Here is a 22557-nt window from a genome sequence, read left to right as displayed (position 1 = left end):
TGTCAGACTGTGGTTGTACTGGGCAGCTCCTAGTGGTCAACAGCGTCAGACTGTGGTCGTACTGGGCAGCTCCTAGTGGTCAACAGTGTCAGACTGTGGTTGTACTTGGCAGCTCCTAGTGGTCAACAGCGTCAGACTGCGGTTGTACTGGGCAGCTCCTAGTGGTCAACAGTGTCAGACTGTGGTTGTACTGGGTAGCTCCTAGTGGTCAACAGCGTCAGACTGTGGTTGTACTGGGCAGCTCCTAGTGGTCAACAGCATCAGACTGTGGTTGTACTTGGCAGCTCCTAGTGGTCAACAGTATCAGACTGTGGTTGTACTTGGCAGCTCCTAGTGGTCAACAGCGTCAGACTGTGGTTGTACTGGGCAGCTCCTAGTGGTCAACAGTGTCAGACTGTGGTTGTACTGGGCAGCTCCTACTGGTCAACAGCGTCAGACTGTGGTCGTACTGGGCAGCTCCTAGTGGTCAACAGTGTCAGACTGTGGTCGTACTGGGCAGCTCCTAGTGGTCAACAGCGTCAGACTGTGGTCGTACTGGGCAGCTCCTAGTGGTCAACCATGTCAGACTGTGGTTGTACTGGGCAGCTCCTAGTGGTCAACAGTGTCAGACTGTGGTTGTACTGGGCAGCTCCTACTGGTCACAGTGTCAGACTGTGGTTGTACTTGGCAGCTCCTAGTGGTCAACCATGTCAGACTGTGGTTGTACTGGGCAGCTTCTAGTGGTCAACAGCGTCAGACTGTGATCGTACTGGGCAGCTCCTACTGGTCAACAGCGTCAGACTGTGGTCGTACTGGGCAGCTCCTACTGGTCAACAGTGTCAGACTGTGGTTGTACTGGGCAGCTCCTAGTGGTCAACAGTGTCAGACTGTGGTTGTACTGGGCAGCTCCTACTGGTCAACAGCGTCAGACTGTGGTCGTACTGGGCAGCTCCTAGTGGTCAACAGTGTCAGACTGTGGTCGTACTGGGCAGCTCCTAGTGGTCAACAGTGTCAGACTGTGGTTGTACTGGGCAGCTCCTAGTGGTCAACAGTGTCAGACTGTGGTTGTACTGGGCAGCTCCTAGTGGTCAACAGTGTCAGACTGTGGTTGTACTGGGCAGCTCCTAGTGGTCAACAGTGTCAGACTGTGGTTGTACTTGGCAGCTCCTAGTGGTCAACAGCGTCAGACTGTGGTTGTACTGGGCAGCTCCTAGTGGTCAACAGTGTCAGACTGTGGTTGTCCGGCTATGGCATAAATTAACTAATTAATTAATTCATAAATTTTCCTTTCTCGTTTACCAGTCATTTTGTACGATAAACTGCATGTAGGGTGAGAGTTAAAATTACATTTTTGTTACTTAATTCTAAAAGCCACATTGACCGGATGTTGCAATTTCATGGTGATGTCGGATGACCTGCTCCGCAACACTAGCGACAAAATTGAAAATCCCTTGCTTTAGCTAAGAGAGAACCGGATATTACGCTCCAACACACTCCAACCCACACCCAGGACCCACCTCCGCACCGTGGGGGGGGGCGCCCGGGCCTTCTGCTCAGCTGCTCCTCGGCTGTGGGACGCCCTCCCCGACCGTCCGAGAGCACCTACAGTCCGTTGAGGTTTTCAAAAGGGGGCCTAAAAACATTTATTTTTAACAAGGCATTTGCCTGAATTATTCTTTTACTTTTATTTATTTATTTCTTAGATTTGAGGCTGTATGTTTCTTTCTTCCATTGTCATTGGTTGTTTTATTTATTTTAATTGTTTTTATTCATTTAACTTTTTTTTTACCTTTGTAGCACTTTGAGATTTTCACAAATATAAAGTGCGGTACAAATTGAATCTATTATTATTATTATTATTATTATTATTATTATTATTATTATTATTATTATTATTATTATTATTATTATTATTATTATTATTATTATTATTATTATATTAGAACAGAGGCATAGAGGAACCCGCAACATACCACAGACGAAGCTAGGAAATCTAGTAATAGATCATCTTTCTACATAGCTAATAGGGGATTCCAGAGAGACACAAGCTGAGCCGGAAACACGACACAGAACACACGTCTATGGCGGTACCTTCATACGCTCATACTAGTGTTGTCAAAAATATAGATTTTTCGATACATATCGATTCTGAATATTTAAAACAGTTTCAATACTCATTTCCCGCAATATCGATATTTAATTATTCATAAAAACAATTTTAAATTTTTTTTTGTACAAGGAAGTTGCATTGTTTATTTCAATACCTGTAATAGTACAGTAGTCCACACACACACACACACACACACACACACACACACACACACACACACACACACACACACACACACACACACACACACACACACACACACACACACACACACACACATGTGCATTCAGTTAAGTTGGAATATGACTGTAATACAAACAGTTCAGTTTGTCAGGTACATGCAACACAGATGACAGTGTTTATATCATTTAGTTATTTTTAAATGTGTGATCTAAAGATAAACAAAGGGTTTTAAAAGTGTTATATTTATCTTCTCTCATAGTACCAGAGAGAAGCTGAGGAGAATCAACCAGCAACAAAAGCAAAATTTATTTAAAAAAAATATATATTTATATTTTTTTCTTTTTTTTCTTCTTTTTTTTTTTACATTTTAAGATTGAACCTTTTTCCCTGTGGTATCGAAAATGGTATCGAATATCGATACTTTTCAAGGTATCATATCGAAGTTCGAAATTCCAGTATCGTGACGACACTAGCTCACACCACCTTGTGGTGAGTGGGTGTATGACCTGTATACCACCTTGTGTGCTGAGGCTGGTTGCTGTGTGCGGTGGTGAGTGGGTGTATGACCTGTATGACCCACGATGCCGTTACGCTGTGAGATGAGAGCCACGCTCCAGTGTGTCACACTTCTTCTTCCTGAGCGTCATACGGGTGAAAACGGCCCGTTCCCTCTTTTCTCTTTTTCTCTGCTTTCCACTTTCCCTCACCGATATAGACACTGGTATTATTGGCAATTATTGGTTATCAGACAAATTTTGACTCTCGTTTACAATTTGAGTTAAAGGCGACCCCCCCCCCCAAGAAACAGCGTTCGTGACAGGGGAGGGTTGAATTGGATGATACGAAATTGGGATGGGAGAAAATATAGAAAATGGGAGAAAAAGTGAAAAAAAAAGAAAAAACGTCTCTCTAATGAAGATTTTTTTTTTGTTTACATCTTAATCGATCTGAAACTAGTGGTCGACTGTAACTTTTAGGCTGCTTGTCATCGGCCAGCACTGCAGTTAGACGACGTAACTACTCGGAATCTTTATTGGCAGAGAAACGTGTGTAGGTCCCACACTGTGACCCCTGGCCTATAGATCTAATCTAATCTAATCAAATCAGGGTTTATTTGTGACATCCTCCGCCGTACGAGTACAACGTGCAGCGAAATGCTTGTTTTGCCGACTCCATACGTGTGCTTCTATTATACATAAATAAAGTAAGAGTGAAAAAAAAAAACTGTAAACTTGGCAAAATATATACAGGCAATATAGAATAATATAAGAATAATATACAACATAATATATTATATAATGCTATCGATATGTGTACATTCACAGAAAGGTCACAGTATATGTATTGTTATATAAGGTGCTGCTGTGCTGGAGTATTATGCAATTGACCGGGTGAGCAAATAATGAGTTGAGTGTTGTCCTTATTCAGGGGTCGGATACTCGTGTTGTTCACTAGCGGTGCTCCTGACTCACCATCCCATAATATAACTGGCTCCAAGCTCTCAGTCTCTCTCTCTCAGTCTCTCTCTCTCTCGCGCTCTCTCTCTCTCTCTCTCTCTCTCTCTTCTCTCACCTCTTTCATCTCTCTCTCTGGCTCATCTCTCACCTCTTTCATCTCTCTCTTATCTCTCTCTGTCGCTTTTATCTTATCTCTCTCTCTCTCTCTCTCTCTCTCTCTCTCTCTCTCTCTCTCTCTCTCTCTCTCTCTCTCTGTTCTCCAGGCAATACTTGTCAAATAAGAATGTGTTTGTTAAAAAAAGGTCCCATATTCAAATTGTTGGGGTGGATTTACTCACATGTTAGCTTGTACTAGATTTAACAGCGACTGCTAAAAGAGCGCTCAGTCATAGGAATTTCAGGTCGTTCCAAAAGAACGAGGAAGTTATTAAGGTATAATAAAGTGGGGCGGCTGGGTGGCGCAGCGGACTAAGCGCTCGTCACCAACGCGAGAGACACCGGTATCGAATCCGGCTGTCAGCGTTGCCTCCGGCTTGGCCGGCCGTCATACCGGCTCAATTGGCAGAGTCAGCGGGAGGGAAGCCGGTGGGGTGGTACTCTGGTCGTTGTAAAACAGCGACTCCTACAGGTCGGTCAGGGCGCCTGCACAGCGAGGGAGGGAGATGGTGAGGGTAGTGTGAGCCTCCCACACGTTACACTTCACCAATGAGAGTCTGCGCTGGCAGGTGAAAAGAGGTTGCTGGCTGTCTCCTATGTATCGGAGGAAGCATCTGATAGACTTCAGGGCTCCCTAGACCGACCAGTGGGGGGCACATGTGAGCAACGACCAGGAAGGGGAGGGGGGAATTGGCATAACGACTAAATTGGGATGGGAAAAAAACACAGAAAAACAGGAGGAGAAAAAGTTAAAAAAAAATTAATAAAAAAAAAGGTAGAATCAAGTTGATCAAGCTGCTGTCCCTGAGCCTTCCTTGTATTGGAACAGTCTAGAGAAACAATAATATAATATTGTAATATTTAGCCACGGTTGTGAATCTCACGTTCATTAAATGAAACGAGCCAATTCCGAACTGGCCTCATATTCCTACCATATGTCACACTTGAGTTTAAGTGTGTGACTAATTAATTTCAACCTAACATCTGCTGCCCTGCGGCCAATCACGTCCGGGTAAGACCGAATGTTATGCTCCGTAAAAATGGACTGTATGTGAAAGTATAGATAGGTTGCATTTTCCCTGTCCAATGTTACTCTGGAAGTAGGAGAAATAGCACAGGAAAAGGCCACTGACGTTGCACCTATCTGCCCTTTCACTCCTACAGACAGCAGGGTGATGGTTTATGCAGTATGACCTTTGAACCATCAGAGGTCAACAACATAACCTATACTGTTGTGGAGTATTCTGAGGGAGTCCACTGGATGCCTAAAATCCCTTAAAATGGGAGGGGGGGGGGGGGGGGGGGGATATGTATACAAAGGGCTATAATTCCTGCATGGTTCATCTGATATGGATGTGAAGACCCTCATATTAAAGCTGAACGTCTACTTTCAACCTCACATCCATTGTTTAATTTCAAATAGCATGTGCTGGAGTACAGAGCCAAAACAACAACAAATGCTCATAGATTGCACTGTATGTTGTGTGTAGTAAAGGGCGGGCACAGCATAGGAGGTGCCCTTGTAATAATCCCAATCACGCCTTCAATAACGAATGAAGGTGAGATTGACAAGAGTCTGGGAGATGTGCACTAGGCAACAAAAAAATATATATTATGTACAAGGAGATTGACTGTCATCACCGTGAATTCCATATGGGAGACGGCGTGTAATACCATTCACAGTAGTGTTACCACTGCATGCTGATTGATTGATTGAATTGATTGAAAACTTTATTAACAGATTGCAGAATGGGTACAGTACAGTACAGCTCAATACATACAATTGTTAAGGGGATGCAGACCAGAGAAAGACTTTCGTCTTGTTTACATCAGGGTCCCCCATTTTCAATTCATCGTAACATATATGACATACAGATAGACAGTACTGCTACATCTATACATTTATGACATACCAGATTTGCAAATACAGTACTGTTTGTGATACGAAAAGAGTCCAGAGAAAAAGTATATACATTTGACGTAGAAACTGTACATTGGGCACACCATATACTGCTGAAAGTAAAGACTAGACCTTAAAACTTGACATTGCACGTCATGTAGCAATCGCAGTATCTGCTAAATCAATTGCAATGTGATATTTTGTCCGTACAGCCCTATAGTCTAGCTACAGTATATTGTGTATTGTTTTATATGTCCCGGGCCGGCCTAGCATCACAAGTCAAGAGCCAAACCCTGCGACACTTCACCTTTAGCCTTCAGACAACAGCACACCCAAACAACCACATGTTCCACACAATGGCAGATTACAGGCTGCTAATCTTACTTAAATGGTTTATTTGAAGGATTAAACAATTTGGGGCCCACAAGGTAATAGTACTACCGGGAGTAAAATCTTGTAGAGCAAGAAAATCAGGTGTCCGAGAACAATGGGCTCATTGTCTGTCCCTCCTGTCCCTGGTTAATGTGTATGCCGGATCTTTGGTTGGTGTAGATCTTAAAGGGATTGTTGTTGATTCTGTTCTTCAGAAGAACATCGCTAGTCAAGCCGCCTCTTTACAACACTCAAACGGTTTTCACATTTCTGCGTGTTTTTGTTTTGGAGAAATTGGCCCCAGTTAAAATAGTTAGTGTTTTAACAGGGGGATTTGTTCCTTTCTTGTACTTTAAGTCTAAAAAAGGTCTATAAATGAATTTCATAAATTAAATAATAATGCCTTTCTAGAACTCTTACGTCGCTTTACACTAAGGGGCGGTGGCAGTGAGACAAACAACAGACGAGCGTAACACAAACACTCAAGGGTGGATGGGAGGGGGAGGCTGTATGAGAAGCTAGTGGAGAAGAGATGGTCTTTAAGGTGAGACAGATTCTGATCTCTAACGTCTCGGGGGGGGGGGGGGGGGGAGAGAGAGAGAGAGAGAGAGAGACTGTCCTGCGTCCTTGGTGAAGAGGTTAAGGACCCTGGCAGGTTTTAAGAAAGCAACACTGCTTCTGCAAATGATCTCCAGTGATTTGTTTGTTTTCATCAGTGTGGACTGAGCAAGTCAATGGGGGAAAAACTATAAGAATATAGTTGAAAAAAAACTTGTATGCAGTTTTTAAATGGTGATCAATAGGATAGACTTCAAATCGACATAAACCTATTCCTAACTGGTCAACCTATTCCTAACTAGTAGAATAGAATAGAATAGAATAGAAATACTTTTATTATCCCGTGGGAAATTAGACACTGCAAAAGTCAGTCTATTCCTAACTAGTTAACCTATTCCTAACTAGTCAGTCTATTCCTAACTGGTCAACCTATTCATAACTAGTCAGTCTATTCCTAACTGGTTAACCTATTCATAACTAGTCAGTCTATTCCTAACTGGTTAACCTATTCATAACTAGTCAGTCTATTCCTAACTAGTTAACCTATTCCTAACTGGTCAGTCTATTCCTAACTGGTCAACCTATTCCTAACTAGTCAGTCTATTCCTAACTGGTTAACCTATTCCTAACTAGTCAGTCTATTCCTAACTGGTCAACCTATTCCTAACTGGTCAGTATATTCCTAACTGGTCAACCTATTCATAACTAGTCAGTCTATTCCTAACTGGTTAACCTATTCCTAACTAGTCAGTCTATTCCTAACTGGTCAGTCTATTCCTAACTGGTCAGTCTATTCCTAACTGGTCAACCTATTCCTAACTAGTCAGTCTATTCCTAACTGGTCAGCCTATTTCTAACTGGTCAGCCTATTCCTAACTGGTCAGCCTATTCCTAACTGGTCAGTCTATTCCTAACTGGTCAACCTATTCATAACTAGTCAGTCTATTCCTAACTGGTTAACCTATTCCTAACTAGTCAGTCTATTCCTAACTGGTTAACCTATTCCTAACTAGTCAGTCTATTCCTAACTGGTCAACCTATTCCTAACTGGTCAGTATATTCCTAACTGGTCAACCTATTCATAACTAGTCAGTCTATTCCTAACTGGTTAACCTATTCCTAACTAGTCAGTCTATTCCTAACTGGTCAGTCTATTCCTAACTGGTCAGTCTATTCCTAACTGGTCAACCTATTCATAACTAGTCAGTCTATTCCTAACTGGTTAACCTATTCCTAACTAGTCAGTCTATTCCTAACTGGTCAGCCTATTTCTAACTGGTCAGCCTATTCCTAACTGGTCAGCCTATTCCTAACTGGTCAGCCTATTCCTAACTGGTCAACCTATTCCCTGTATTTCATATCTGATCTCAGTCTGGTCAGACACATGCTGGAGTTGTAAAAACACATTTTCTGCAACCTTTGTGTAACAGTTTGTGTTCCTCAACTCATCATCATCAGAAGTTGCATACAGACAATCAGAGTTGAGCATATTCAGCGGGCACATTATGCCTAATATTAAATTACTTAAGCATTACATCACGCGACAGAGTGTGTTATAGAAATTAGATCACGCCTATGGGTGGTTGTTAGGCCTGAGGCGCAGCCGAGGGTCGTTAGACCCCCATAGGCATGATCTAATTTCTATAACACACGCTGTCGCATGATGTAATGCTTTTATACAATGGCCGAATTCATCCAACCTTATTGCTATACAATAAACACACAGTAATTGAAGCATAATGGAGATTTATTCACAAAACCATCCGCAGAAAAAGTAGGTAAAATTTTATTAACAGTGAAATGACAGTGTCCTTTTGAAGGAGAGGGAGGTTCTACAACGAATGCCATCCAACAACACACTTCCCGCAATTTATATTTTGTTTCACAATGAGTCATGACCAACCAATTACATAATCCAACATTGTGTAAGCAACTAACACATTCCACGTGACTTTATCGTTTTTGAATGAGTCGTTATGACGATATCAATACATCCATTCATAAAGATTATTGTCCGCCATCTTGGTTTCATTCCTAAAAACACAAACGGCGGAGTGATTCGGAAACAAAGTAATTAGGTTGTGGGCGGGTTATGGGATCACGTGGAGTGTGTTATGAGAAATAACAACATCTGAAAGAAGTGTTTCAGCCAATCAGAATCAAGAAATTTGCATGCCATTGTATAAAGTAAATTACACACACACACACACACACACACACACACACACACACACACACACACACACACACGTTGATGTGGCCAAAATAAATCGGTGTAATTGAGATCAGTCAACTTTGTCATGAAGATCTGTGTGTGTGTGTGTGTGTGTGCGCGCTCCCTTTTCACCTCTGGGTATTCGACATAGCACCACTAAACAAACTAGACAGAGCTATTAAATTACAATGACTGACTGACTGTAACTTCTGTTCATGTTAATTCTGTTCACTCCCTTCCCCCGCCGACCCCCCACACCCTCCCAGGCTCCAGCTGCAGACCCCAGGCCACTACTCTCCCCTGGAGGCCTTCTATGAGGACAAGAGAGCTGTGCTGCCCTCTAGTGGCGACGGCGTGGTCTCTGTATGTCCCGCCAGTGCCTGGGGAGCGGTCCTCAACCACAGCATGCACCCAGAGATGAAGGTAAGATGAGATAAGATAAGATATTCCTTTATTGATCCCCTTGGGGAAATTCAGGCATCATAGCAGGGGTACAGGGGGGGGGGGTACAGGTATGTGCAGGAGTAATGGTAGAAGACATAAATACAGGCAATACAATTATAGTACAGTAGTAGAAAAGTTAAAATAGGCAGGGAAAACAATATAATTAACTCTGAATATACGCATAATTGATCTGTGTTTTACATTCGTGTGTAAACGTTCGGAGAGGATGGACTTTTGGAACTGATGGACACGTCACCATTCGTTAGCGGAGCAGGCGTTTCTCCAAAGCGCACGATTACGTCGGGGGTTCTAATAAAAATGTAAAAAAAAATCAAATCAAATCAAATGTATTTGTATAGCCCCGAGATCACATGGAATAGCCCCCGTGGGCTGTACGAGTCTTCTTGTACAAGTCTAGAAGAAACATCATAATAGATGAAAAACTAAAAAAACACCATAAAATCCAAATATGAAGGCGGCTACGTGGCGTAGTGGGCAAGGCGCTCGCCACGAATGACGGAGACGCTGGGTTCGCCTGTTCGAGCCCAGCGCTCCACATTGCTTTCAGTTTAGCTGGTCGTCCGTTCTAATACACATTGGCCGTATTAGGGGGTGGGAAACTGATGGGTGGGGATCGGGCGTTGTGGACAGCGACTCCTACAGGTCGGTTGGTGCGCCTGCGCAGTAGAATCAGGAAGTGTCGGGGGCAGCGTGAGCCTCCCACGCGTTACTCCTCGCCACTGAGAGATCGAGCTGCGCAGGTGAAAAGATGCGACTGCTGTTACCTCAAGTACCGGAGGGGACTTGTGCTATGTATGACTTAGTCCACATTGCAGCCGGCTTGTGGGAGGCAAGAAACAGCGTCCGTGACAGGGGAGGGTTGAATTGGATGATACGAAATTGGGATGGGAGAAAATATAGAAAATGGGAGAAAAAGTGGATAAAAAAAAAATTCCAAATATGCGACATTCCCAGGGCAATGTACTGTAGAGTGACTCCATCGCGCCTGTGGTGGTAGTCTGCGGTCGACGCCGTTAGCCACATCAAGGACGGTGCAGGGAGGATTGCACTACGTGGCCATCATCACACCACCTTGACAGGCCCAACGGGGCGGGACCGGGGCGGGACCAGGGCGGGACCAGGGCTGGCTGTATACCTGTATATATATCGACACATCATCACTCGAGACGACCACTCACAGAGGGACAGAGGGACAGGTACAGGGGTTAGAGAGCCCCCGTAAAATAAAGTTCAAGTTTCTTTATTAGTCGTCATACAGAAGAAGTACAGAATACTTTTATACAAAATGCTTCTTTCTGTTACGCTCCAGAGACTGTGCTAGGCAAAAATAGATAAGTATAAAATAAGTATAGCAAGTATAAAATAGAAGTCAAGTACGTAGACAAAAGTGTTCAGTATATACATATATACAATGCTCAATGCAGAGTAGAAGTAACCGAGTTACCATACAATACTGTACAATAATACTATACAGTGCAAAGCAGAAATGGGATGAGGTACAATTTAGGTACAATTTACAGTAAGGTGTAATGAGGTATGGGTTGTAGTTTACCAATAAATATAAAGTGTGTCTAGGTGTTCTAAAGTGTGTAGAGTGGGTGCTGCAGTGTGTTGTTTGTTTAAAGTGAGTGTGTGCGTGTGGATGTGTGTGTTGTGAGTGCTTTTGATGGTTGGTTGTTACATAGTGTTTATTGCTCGTTGAGCATCCTGATGGCCTGAGGATAGAAGCTTCTTCTGAGTCTCTCTGTGTGTCGGGGTGAAACCAACGGACAGTAATACGTTCCATCAAATCCCTATCCGCTCGGTGACGGATCCAGTGTTTAGCCGGGCCCTAAACTCTGCTACTGAACCCCCCCCCCCTCCAGATCACCCACCCTGCAGGCTGCATGTCCCAGTTCATCCGCTTCTTCGGGGAGCAGATCATGGTGCTCTGGAAGCTCGCGCTGCTCCGGAGACGCATGCTCATCTTCTCCCCGCCGCCGGTGGGCGTGGTCTGCTACAGAGGTGAGGAATGACGGACACGCCCCTTTTACTTCACAGTGATTAGAACATGTCGATTAACAAAGGTAACTTTTTGTAATTGGCGACTTGTCATCGTATCCATTTGGACATTTTTGCCCCGTCGGTGTCACGCCCTCATTTGTTACTGTGTCAGAGCGAGTCCTCGGTTGTTGTTGTTGTTTTTTTCTTTTCAGTGTCGGGGCACGTTTGTTTATGTGAAATATGGGGATGTGACATAGACTTACATGCATTCTGTAACTAACCCTAACCATAACCCTTTCACTACCACACTACAACGGGTTAACGCTTTCACTACCACACTACAACGGGTTAACCCTTTCACTACCACACTACAACGGGTTAACCTTTCACTACCACACTACAAAGGATAACGCTTTCACTACCACACTACAACGGGTTAACGCTTTCACTACCACACTACAAAGGATAACGCTTTCACTACCACACCACACAACGGGTTAACCTTTCACTACCACACCACACAACGGGTTAACCTTTCACTACCACACCACACAACTGGTTAACGCTTTCACTACCACACTACAAAGGATAACGCTTTCACTACCACACTACAAAGGATAACGCTTTCACTACCACACTACAACGGGTTAATGCTTTCACTACCACACTACAAAGGATACCGCTTTCACTACCACACTACAACGGGTTAACGCTTTCACTACCACACTACAACGGGTTAACGCTTTCACTACAAAGGAAAACGCTTTCACTACAAAGGATAACGCTTTCACTACCACACTACAACTGGTTAACGCTTTCACTACCACACTACAACTGGTTAACGCTTTCACTACCACACTACAAAGGATAACGCTTTCACTACCACACTACAACGGGTTAACGCTTTCACTACCACACTACAAAGGTTAACGCTTTCACTACCACACTACAACGGGTTAACGCTTTCACTACCACACTACAACGGGTTAACGCTTTCACTACCACACTACAACGGGTCAACGCTTTCACTACCACACCACACAACGGGTTAACGCTTTCACTACCACACTACAGATGGTTAACCTTTCACTACCACACTACAGATGGTTAACCGTCTGTAGTGTGGTAGTGAAAGGGTTAACCTTCTATGGTGTGGTAGTGAATGGGTTAACCTTAACTTAACCATAACCATCACACTACAATTGTTCGTCTAACTAACTAACTAACTAACTAAATCAGGATGTCAAAAATGTATTCATTTGGTAGCGTATCCTGATTTTGTGAGTGTGGAGTCTTGAAATTGTCCTGATCTTTCACATAAACAAGGTACACAACACACACAGTGTTTCTATTTGTACCAACCGCGTCTAGTTTTTTTTACCAGTTCCGCGTTCGCGTTCTGCGATCTGATTGGCCACTGACGTTTCTGGTGCGATCCGATTGGCCAGTGACGTTTTTCTGGTCATGTGACATGTGCGCCCAATCGCGTGACGCCTGTTCCTGCGCCCATTTCCGGGTCGAACAGCCTGCAAACTACCTAACGCCTAGTTTATCACTGGTTAAGCTTATAGGCGACTCTTTCGAAGTTGGTTAAGGTTAGAGTTTGGAATCAGGGCTGGTGTTCTATCGCCCTGCTCTAAGACAAACTCTAACCTTAACCAACTTCGAAAGAGTCGCCTAAGCTTAACCGGTGATGGAAACAGGCGTCACACGGTTGGGGGCGCACATGTCACACGACCAGAAACGTCAGTGGCCAATCAGATCGCGGAACTGGGTTGGTAAAAAACTAGACGCGTGCCAACCTGCTCCCCCATCGCCCTCAGTGTACTGCTGCTGCTGCCTGGCCAACGTCTCCATCCCCGGAGTGGGCGTGGCCGTGCCCGAGTTCCGCCCCTTCTTCTACGTCAACGTGGCCGACATCAGCGCCCTGGAGAACGAGCTGGCCTACGTAGCGTGTGAGTGGTCAATAGAGAGGGGTCTTGCATGGAACGGTTGCATAGTTCTCTCTCCCCCCTCCAGCATGGCTGCCTGTGTGACCACTGGTAACCAATTTCAAAAGAAATGGCTAATTTATGTACAGTGGTAGTAGAGTTGGTAAAAAATATTGCAAAAGCATGATACTACGGTTCCACTGTGACTACGATTGCGTAGGCTCAATCTTCAGTATGTAAAACACAAAATGCTATACTGTCTGGGCTCAGAACGCCTTACAAATGCAAAACATGCAAAACATCAAGCATGAAACTCCTTACAGCAGAACATCATCAAGCATGAAACTCCTTACAGCAGAACATCATCAAGCATGAAACTCCTTACAGCAGAACATCAAGCATGAAACTCCTTACAGCAGAACATCAAGCATGAAACTCCTTACAGCAGAACATCAAGCATGAAACTCCTTACAGCAGAACATCAAGCATGAAACTCCTTACAGCAGAACATCAAGCATGAAACTCCTTACAGCAGAACATCAAGCATGAAACTCCTTACAGCAGAACATCAAGCATGAAACTCCTTACAGCAGAACATCAAGCATGAAACTCCTTACAGCAGAACATCAAGCATGAAACTCCTTACAGCAGAACATCAAGCATGAAACTCCTTACAGCAGAACATCAAGCATGAAACTCCTTACAGCAGAACATCAAGCATGAAACTCCTTACAGCAGAACATCAAGCATGAAACTCCTTACAGCAGAACATCAAGCATGAAACTCCTTACAGCAGAACATCAAGCATGCATGAATCTCCTTACAGTTTCAAGTTTCAAGTTTCTTTAATAGTTGTCATACAGAAGTACAGAATACTTTTATACAAAATGCTTCTTACTGTTACGCTCCAGAGACTGTGCTAGACAAGATAAGTATGAAATAAAATAACATAGTATAGCATGTAAATTAGAAGTAAAAAAAAATGAGGTCACAGTGTTCAGTATAGACATATGTACAATGTTCGATGCAGAATAGACGTAACTGAGTTACCATATAATATACAATACTGTGCAGTGTACTAATACAATACTATATAGTGCAAGGCAGAAATGGGATGAGGTGCAATTTAGGTACAATTTACAGTGGGTGTACGAGTTGTAGTGCAAATCCTTTATCAATAAATATAAAGTGTGTTTGTGTGGTTTAAGTGCGTGTGGGTGTGTGTGCTGTGTGCATTTGATGGTTGTTGCATAGTGTTTATTGTTCGTTTAGCAGCCTGATGGCCTGGGGATAGAAGCTTCTTCTGAGTCTTTCTGTGCTCGCCTTAAGACTCCGGTATCGCTTGCCTGACCGCAGCAGTTCAAAGAGGCAGTTGTTCAGAACATCATGCATGAAACTCCTTACAGCATGCAGAACAGAACACCTAGCACGAAACTCCAACACCATGCACGAAACTCCTGACACCATGCACAAAACTCCTGACACCATGCACAAAACTCCTGACACCATGCACAAAACTCCTGACACCATGCACAAAACTCCTGACACCATGCACAAAACTCCTGACACCATGCACAAAACTCCTGACACCATGCACAAAACTCCTGACACCATGCACAAAACTCCTGACAGCATGCAAAACACCATGCTCAGTTTCTCCTTCATCATAAATTGTAATTCTAAGTGTTTTCTGCCGTCACTAGAGGACACACTGTCCTCTACTGTTACCTAGAAGTGAGTGACCAGAATTCACATCTAAATGTATTTAGCCCGAGGCTCCATTCTGCAGCACTGTGGGGAAATACAGTATCAAATGAAGTCGTACATCATGTAAAAAAAAAAAAAAAGCATTTCACGGCTACTGGTTACAGCCAGGCGTTGTCCTGGACACTGGAGGGAACATTTGTAGTAGGACCTGTATTTATTAAGCATCTCAAAATAGAAGTGCTAATCTGAGATCAGTCATAATGAGGTGTAATATGGTCATGTGACCTGAGTCCTGATCCTAGGTCAGTGCTCTATTCTGAGAGGTTACAGGCCCTGGACTAGGCTTGATAAATGTAAAACTGGCCCATAGTTTCTTTAAGGTAACATTTAGTCATTTAGCTGAAACTTTTATTCAAAACGACTTACAAATTGTGAATAACAGAAGGGGTGCACCTCTGGCGGCTAAGGGTCGAATTTGAGCGCTACAATCTGAGTGCATAGACTGACATAATTAGCATGGTAGGTAGTAGTATAGGGATAGTAGCATAGTACACAGTAGATAGTAGTACAGACATAGTAACAAAGTACACAATAGTTAAAGACGGTAAGAAAGTTAGGTAATTATTATTTTATTATTAAACTAATATGATATTTTGGTCATATCGCCTCCGCCCTAACTGTTCAAACCTTCTAACCTACCCTCAATAAATGTGTGTGTGTGCATGTGCATGTTTAAGTTTATTTGGATCCCCATTAGCCACAGCAGTGCTGGGGCTATTCTTCCTGGGGTCCATAACACGTCAAATACAGTTACAGACTGTATACACTCACAACATTCACATGTCATACAGACAATTAAAACAACAATAAAAACTCCTAATCAAATTCATAATACAATACAACAATATATATATATATATATATATATATACGCCTAATGAATTCATAATACAATACAATAATACCTACTCATAATTAATTCATAATACAATACAGCATATTATTACATGGCGTTTTCACATTCGCCGAAATGCTTGCTTGTGATTGGTCAATAGCCCCGACAGCGGTGAATTATTTTTCGATAACCGCCGGTGATTATTGTTTTTCGCAGCTGGAGTAATCAAGCCCCACTGACACACACTGTTTCAGTGCAGCCAATCAGACACACCTGCCGGGCTGCCCGCGATAATAATAATGACTTTATTTGGGCTGACAGAGCCACAGAACAACTGCGATTTGTCAAATGAATTAGGTATATTGTTAGTAAGTTAGCCATGTAATAAGCGGGATAATGTATAGCTATACTCGTCGGTCATCATCGCAAAATAATTGACCTTCACTGACGTTTAAAACACCTCGCCGAGGCGGCTCGGTATTTTAAACTCCGTGTCGGTCAATTATTTTGCGACAATGACCTCGTAGCTATACATTATCCCTTACATATACTATTTAGCTTTTACATACATTATCTATGTTCATATCAGCCAATTATACAATCTTTTAATAATATATCCCTATCAGACACATACCTTTTCATCTACGTATATACCCATCTCTTTATCAGACACATACATTTTCATTTACGTACACACTATCTATTAGGGAATGTCAATTTCTTTGGTTGAAAATGTTGTTTTACCACGATTTTGAAACGACATTTACTATTCTCCTGCTTAACATGTCTGGGAGGAGAGTTCCATTCCTGCAGACCACGGAACATGACAGTGTGTGTGTGTGTGTGTGTGTGTGTGCATGTGTGTGTAGGTACGACAGAGAAGATCTTTGAGGAGAAGAAGGACCTGTACGACGTGTATGTGGACAACCAGAACGTGAAGACCTACAGAGAAGGTCTGAAGCCTCTCCTGAGACTGAGCGCGGCCGACAAGGACAAGTACCGGAAACTCACAGAGCAGAGGTAGGGGGGGAATAACGCTGGCTTCGTGGGTGTTTATTTCTATAATTTTTTTTTTATAAAGTTTGTAAAAAAACATGCAAATAAACACAAATAAAAATTTGTATGCATTCAGTGCAGCCCCTAGTCGGGGTATTCTTCACTGGATCGATCTCTTTCAACTGAATGGAAGGGAAAGACGTATGTAGGTGGTAAAGGGAAATTCATGTTAATGTCATTGGCTTTTAACGCGACAAAGAGGCTTAGTTGCGGACCAAGGTTGTGTGAAACTCCCCTGCCTGATACTGAATAGATCTACTGGAGATATCTACTGGAGATATCTACTGAATAGATCTACTGGAGATATCTACTGGAGATATCTACTGAATAGATCTACTGGAGATATCTACTGAATAGATCTACTGGATAGATCTACTGAATAGATCTACTGGATATATCTACTGGAGATATCTACTGAATAGATCTACTGGAGATATCTACTGGAGATATCTACTGAATAGATCTACTGGATATATCTACTGAATAGATCTACTGAATAGATCTACTGGAGATATCTACTGGAGATATCTACTGAATAGATCTACTGGAGATATCTACTGAATAGATCTACTGGAGACATCTACTGAATAGATCTACTGAATAGATCTACTGGAGAGATTGTTGGAAGGAGACCGGGTGGAGGTGGAATGTGTGAGACTAGCATTTGAAGCTCCGATCAGCGCGCGAGGGAGTAGCAACAATGGGTTTCATTTATCAATATTTCCTTATGATTGCATTTAGAATAGATAGAATAGAATACCATTATTGATCCCGAGGGAAATTCAGCACCGTAGATCACTCACAGTAAACATTTAGGCGGTCAAAGATCTAAAATCACAAATAAGGAATAAAAATAGTCCGGGATATACATTCTAAAATATGTATATACATTCTCAAATATACAGTAATATACAGTAAAATATGTAAACAAAATATTACATGCATATGCACATTACCAATGCAATGTGAATGGGGTCAGGCTCCTGTTTGTACAAGGACAACTGAAATCTAATGGAAGGGAAATCTACAAAGTAGATCGCAGTTCTCAGTCAGCTTGTACAGACAGGAGCCCGCCCCCACTGACTTTGCATTGGCTCACTATTTGGAGCTAGTATGAGTACGAGGAACAGCATGGATTGTGCTGAGAAAGGACTTTTTTTTTTTTATTCACTTTTTCTCCCATCCCAATTTCGTATCATCCAATTCTACCCTCCCCTGTCACGAACGCTGTTTCTTGCCTCCCACAAGCCGACTGCAATGTGGACTAAGTCATACATAGCACAAGTCCCCTCCGGTACTTGAGGTAACAGCAGTCGCATCTTTTCACCTGCGCAGCTCGATCTCTCAGTGGCGAGGAGTAACGCGTGGGAGGCTCACGCTGCCCCCGACACTTCCTGATTCTACTGCGCAGGCGCACCAACCGACCTGTAGGAGTCGCTGTCCACAACGCCCGATCCCCACCCATCAGTTTCCCACCCCCTAATACGGCCAATGTGTATTAGTACGGACGACCAGCTAAACTGAAAGCAATGTGGAGCGCTGGGCTCGAACAGGCGAGCCCAGCGTCTCCGCATTCGTGGCGAGCGCCTTGCCCACTACGCCACGTAGCCGCCCTGAGAAAGGACTCTTATCAATCTGAAACGTCATTGGCAAGTACAGTACAGTACAGTACAGTACAGAACCAAAGAGGGCCAGGGTTCCAGAAATCAGAACCACCCCTTTCATTTGAACAAAGTACATGTCATTTTTCCCAGCACCTAAATAATATGTCGGACTGCCAGATTCCACACGACCCCATAATATGTCACCTTTAAGTGGAAATTACTTTGATAGTGTGCATGTACAGTATAATTAATTTGAAAAGTTCTCCATACAAATCTTTTTTAGCTTGATAAGGCTTCAAGTGTGTGTGTGTTTGGGCGGCTAGGTGGTGCAGTGGGCAAGGCACTCACCTCCAATGCTGGAGACGCTGGGTTCGAGCCCAGCGCTCCACATTGCTTTCAGTTTAGTTGGTCGTCCGCACTAATACACATTGGCAGTATTAGGGGGAGGGAAACTGATGGGTGGGGATCGGGCGTTGTGGACAGCGACTCCTACAGGTCGGTTGGTGCGCCTGCGCAGTAAAATCAGGAAGCGACGGGGGCGGGGCCCCTCCAAAGCCCAGACCCCTGATGCTGAGAGATCGAGCTGCGCAGGTGAAAAGATGCGACTGCTGTTACCTCGAGTATCGGAGAGGACTCGTGCAATGTATGACTTAGTCCACATTACAGCCGGCTTGTGGGAGGCAAGAAACAGCGTTCGAGATAGGAGAGGGTTGAATTTGATGATACGAAATTGGGATGGGAGAAAAATTTAAAAATGGGAGATAAAGTGGATCCAAAAAATAAGTGTGTGTTTGTGTTTGTAGGCAGATGCTGCTGTACTCCCAGGAGGAGAATGGAGACTGTGCTTCCAGCGAAGAGGACCTCTTCATCCTGTAAGTAGACCCTCACACGGCCACTTAGAGGACCTCTTCATCCTGTAAGTAGACCCTCACACGGCCACTTAGAGGACCTCTTCATCCTGTAAGTAGACCCTCACACGGCCACTTAGAGGACCTCTTCATCCTGTAAGTAGACCCTCACACGGCCACTTAGAGGACCTCTTCATCCTGTAAGTAGACCCTCACACGGCCACTTAGAGGACCTCTTCATCCTGTAAGTAGACCCTCACACGGCCACTTAGAGGACCTCTTCATCCTGTAAGTAGACCCTCACACGGCCACTTAGAGGACCTCTTCATCCTGTAAGTAGACCCTCACACGGCCACTTAGAGGACCTCTTCATCCTGTAAGTAGACCCTCACACGGCCACTTAGAGGACCTCTTCATCCTGTAAGTAGACCCTCACACGGCCACTTAGAGGACCTCTTCATCCTGTAAGTAGACCCTCACACGGCCACTTAGACATAACATATTGTACAGGCGCTTGCAAAACGACAACGATGACATTCTAAAAAGACCCAAGTGAATTTCCTGTTACGATGTTTGCCAACGCAATAACATTGAGAGGAAATACATTTGGGTCCAAACTGTTCCCTAGCAACAGAATTCCAGTATATAATATATATATATCAGACATATATACTGTATCCTAGGCGACCAAATCCCCCCATGTTCCCTCCATTTCCTTCTGGCGTCTTTGTTTCTCTATGAACATTCGACTGCATACTGTACCATACAGTAGGTACTGCTAACATGGTTGGGATCAGTTCACCATCAATTAAAAACTTAGAGATTACACGTTTATACTTGCTGATGATGGTCATGTACTCGTCTATAAGGTTGGATAGTACAAACCTTTTCATGTCAAACCAAAGAAAATCCACTCCCTGAATGAATTTAATTGAAAGATTCCAGCCCTGAAGTCAGTCGGCTATAACAACACACCTTCTATTCACGGCCCTCAGGTTTTTCCTGGAACAAAACAACAGGATCTTCCAGACGCTGAGCGAGGTGGCGGGGAGTCCCGATCCCACCCTGACCCAGGAGAGCGTGAGGGCCATGGGCCTGGACCCCCACGGCGACAGGCTGTTCCTGCTCCACCTGCTCGAGACCTACGGCTACGACACCCTGCTGGTCTCCGACCAGCTCTGCTGCAGCTGAGGGGGTGAGCGAGCGCCGACCACCGGCTCTCTGCCTTCCACCAGTTCTGACTTTGAGAAGGGGGAGATTTCCCAGGCAACACTGAGCCTCTGGTGACCTGGTGACCGAGAGGCAAAACGCCTGCTAGCCATCTGCCTTTGAGCTCGGACCTTCAGGGAGGTCAATTCGAACCTTTTGTGTCGTCGGGCAGTATTGGCTTCTTTGGGGGAATCTGGGGCCGAGAACCGGCCGGTCTGCTTTCTCACCCGTACCGACTTTCACCCGCCGAGGGACATCGATTTTCTCTGAGCTATTTCCCCCCCCCCCCCCCCCTTCCAAAACAGTGTATCGGACACATTAAGACACTGGTCTTCAAATGCGGGGGGCATAGACACCTCCTGACCAACCCCCCCCCCCCCCCCCCCCCTCCCATGGACCGTTGAGCTGCAGTGAACTGTATTATTGGCCAACTGGATTGTAACTTGACCAATTTCAAACCCTGTCCTCTTTTCTCCAATCGCAGCTGTTGCTTACCAAGTTTGTCTGAGGAAAGCAACAGTTGTGATTGGAGGATTGAGAAAAGAGGGCAGGGTTTAAGATAAATAAACGCTAATGTCGCCGCTAGGCAACAGTAACTTCTTGGGAGTCTTTTGAGACTACTTGAACCTCAACTGTCAGAAGCCATTCATTAATATGGCCGCCATGCCAATCACGGCAGCAGTGTTCATGATGGCTCTGGTCTCAGACTCAAGTCAGGAAGACTAGCTGGTTGCCATGGCACCAGCTAATGGGGATCCGTAATAAAATTAAATCAAAGTACTTTAACGTGGGTTGATTCCACATGGTCCTTTGATATAAACTCACTCCTAATTTGATTTATCCACACTCAATTCAGTGATGCCATTTTAGTTTCCATATGGGTACACTGTAACCCCAATATCTAGTTTAAGTCAATTCTAATAAGTCACAATAAAAACTATTATACCCAGGGAAAGAGGTGTATATAATGTTATACATACACTGGATACCCGTGTATATCCTCAATTACTACTGCCGCACTTGGCTAATTGAGAATCCTTTTTTAGTTGGCTAAAAACATATATTTTGAACAATGTGTGACCACCGGTATGTCATTAGCCACAGGTTCAATGCCCACCCCAATCTCACACTTTTCAGACTTAAACAAGGCAGTCAAGAGTAGGGGATGTCACGATTGATCAAATCAAATCGGCAAAAGAATATAGCGATTTCAAAATGACTGCATTGATGCTGTGAAACGTTTCCCTCGTGGCAGGTAAACGTTCCAGAGTGTCTAGTCTGATGGAGATACAAAAGAAGAAGAATCACGAGAAGATTGTTAAAAAAAATGCTCTAAAAAGAAGACACAGTTCAAGTGTCCACTTTTGCTAGAGATCAGTGTGCATTCATAATTTTTTTTTTAAAGTCAACTTATATGAAAATGTCCATAAGATAATCGGCGGATGATTCGATGACCTAAATATTCGCTAGTAGCAGCTCTAGTCAAAAGACTAACACCCCACGTGCCCAACAATACCCGAGCCCTCCTACATCTGGACAGATACATTTTTGACCCATGGTCCACCACATTGACCATTCAGTTCTTTTCCGTTTCATGGTTCTGTCTCAGAACAGCTGCTGAAGACGTCTTGGTGGACTTGACACACAGAGAAACACGCAAAAACGGACACCATGAAGTCAAGACCTCTATATATATGTGCTGGATCCAGCCTAATGCTTCTTACTGAATGTGCAGTCTCTGAATCGCAAAAACTTTCTTTTTAGAGGGCATCGATGTCATCAGGGGAAATGAAATTAGCAACTGGATAAGGAGAACGTAGTGTCTAGATCTTATCGCCTGGAATGGGCGTTTGTTATGGCCGTCATCTCTTTTTGGCCAAGCTGCGACGCCGTAACCGGTCATCATTTTCACTTAAAAAAAGTGTGAAC

General features: G+C 43.8%; 1 protein-coding gene across 1 annotated transcript in view; it reads left to right on the top strand.

Moving 5' to 3' along the window:
* LOC311241618 (DENN domain-containing protein 11-like) overlaps nucleotides 1-20610 on the top strand; it is a gene marked incomplete at its 3' end in the record, with an annotated part of 33998 nt that extends 13388 nt beyond the window's left edge. Inside the window, exons 3-8 of the mRNA XM_084330494.1 lie at nucleotides 9197-9353; nucleotides 11261-11399; nucleotides 13202-13333; nucleotides 16781-16931; nucleotides 19375-19443; nucleotides 20415-20610. Of these exons, the coding sequence (XP_084186620.1) occupies nucleotides 9197-9353; nucleotides 11261-11399; nucleotides 13202-13333; nucleotides 16781-16931; nucleotides 19375-19443; nucleotides 20415-20610 (844 nt within the window). The remainder of the gene's footprint in view (nucleotides 1-9196; nucleotides 9354-11260; nucleotides 11400-13201; nucleotides 13334-16780; nucleotides 16932-19374; nucleotides 19444-20414) is intronic.
* Nucleotides 20611-22557: the final 1947 nt, after the last annotated feature.

This window comes from Notolepis coatsorum (genome assembly GCF_963971535.1).
Source record: "Notolepis coatsorum genome assembly, chromosome: 15".
NCBI classification, from domain to species: domain Eukaryota; kingdom Metazoa; phylum Chordata; class Actinopteri; order Aulopiformes; family Paralepididae; genus Notolepis; species Notolepis coatsorum.
The sequence above is the reverse complement of the archived record's forward strand: the minus strand, read 5'-3'. Positions and strand labels throughout refer to the sequence as shown.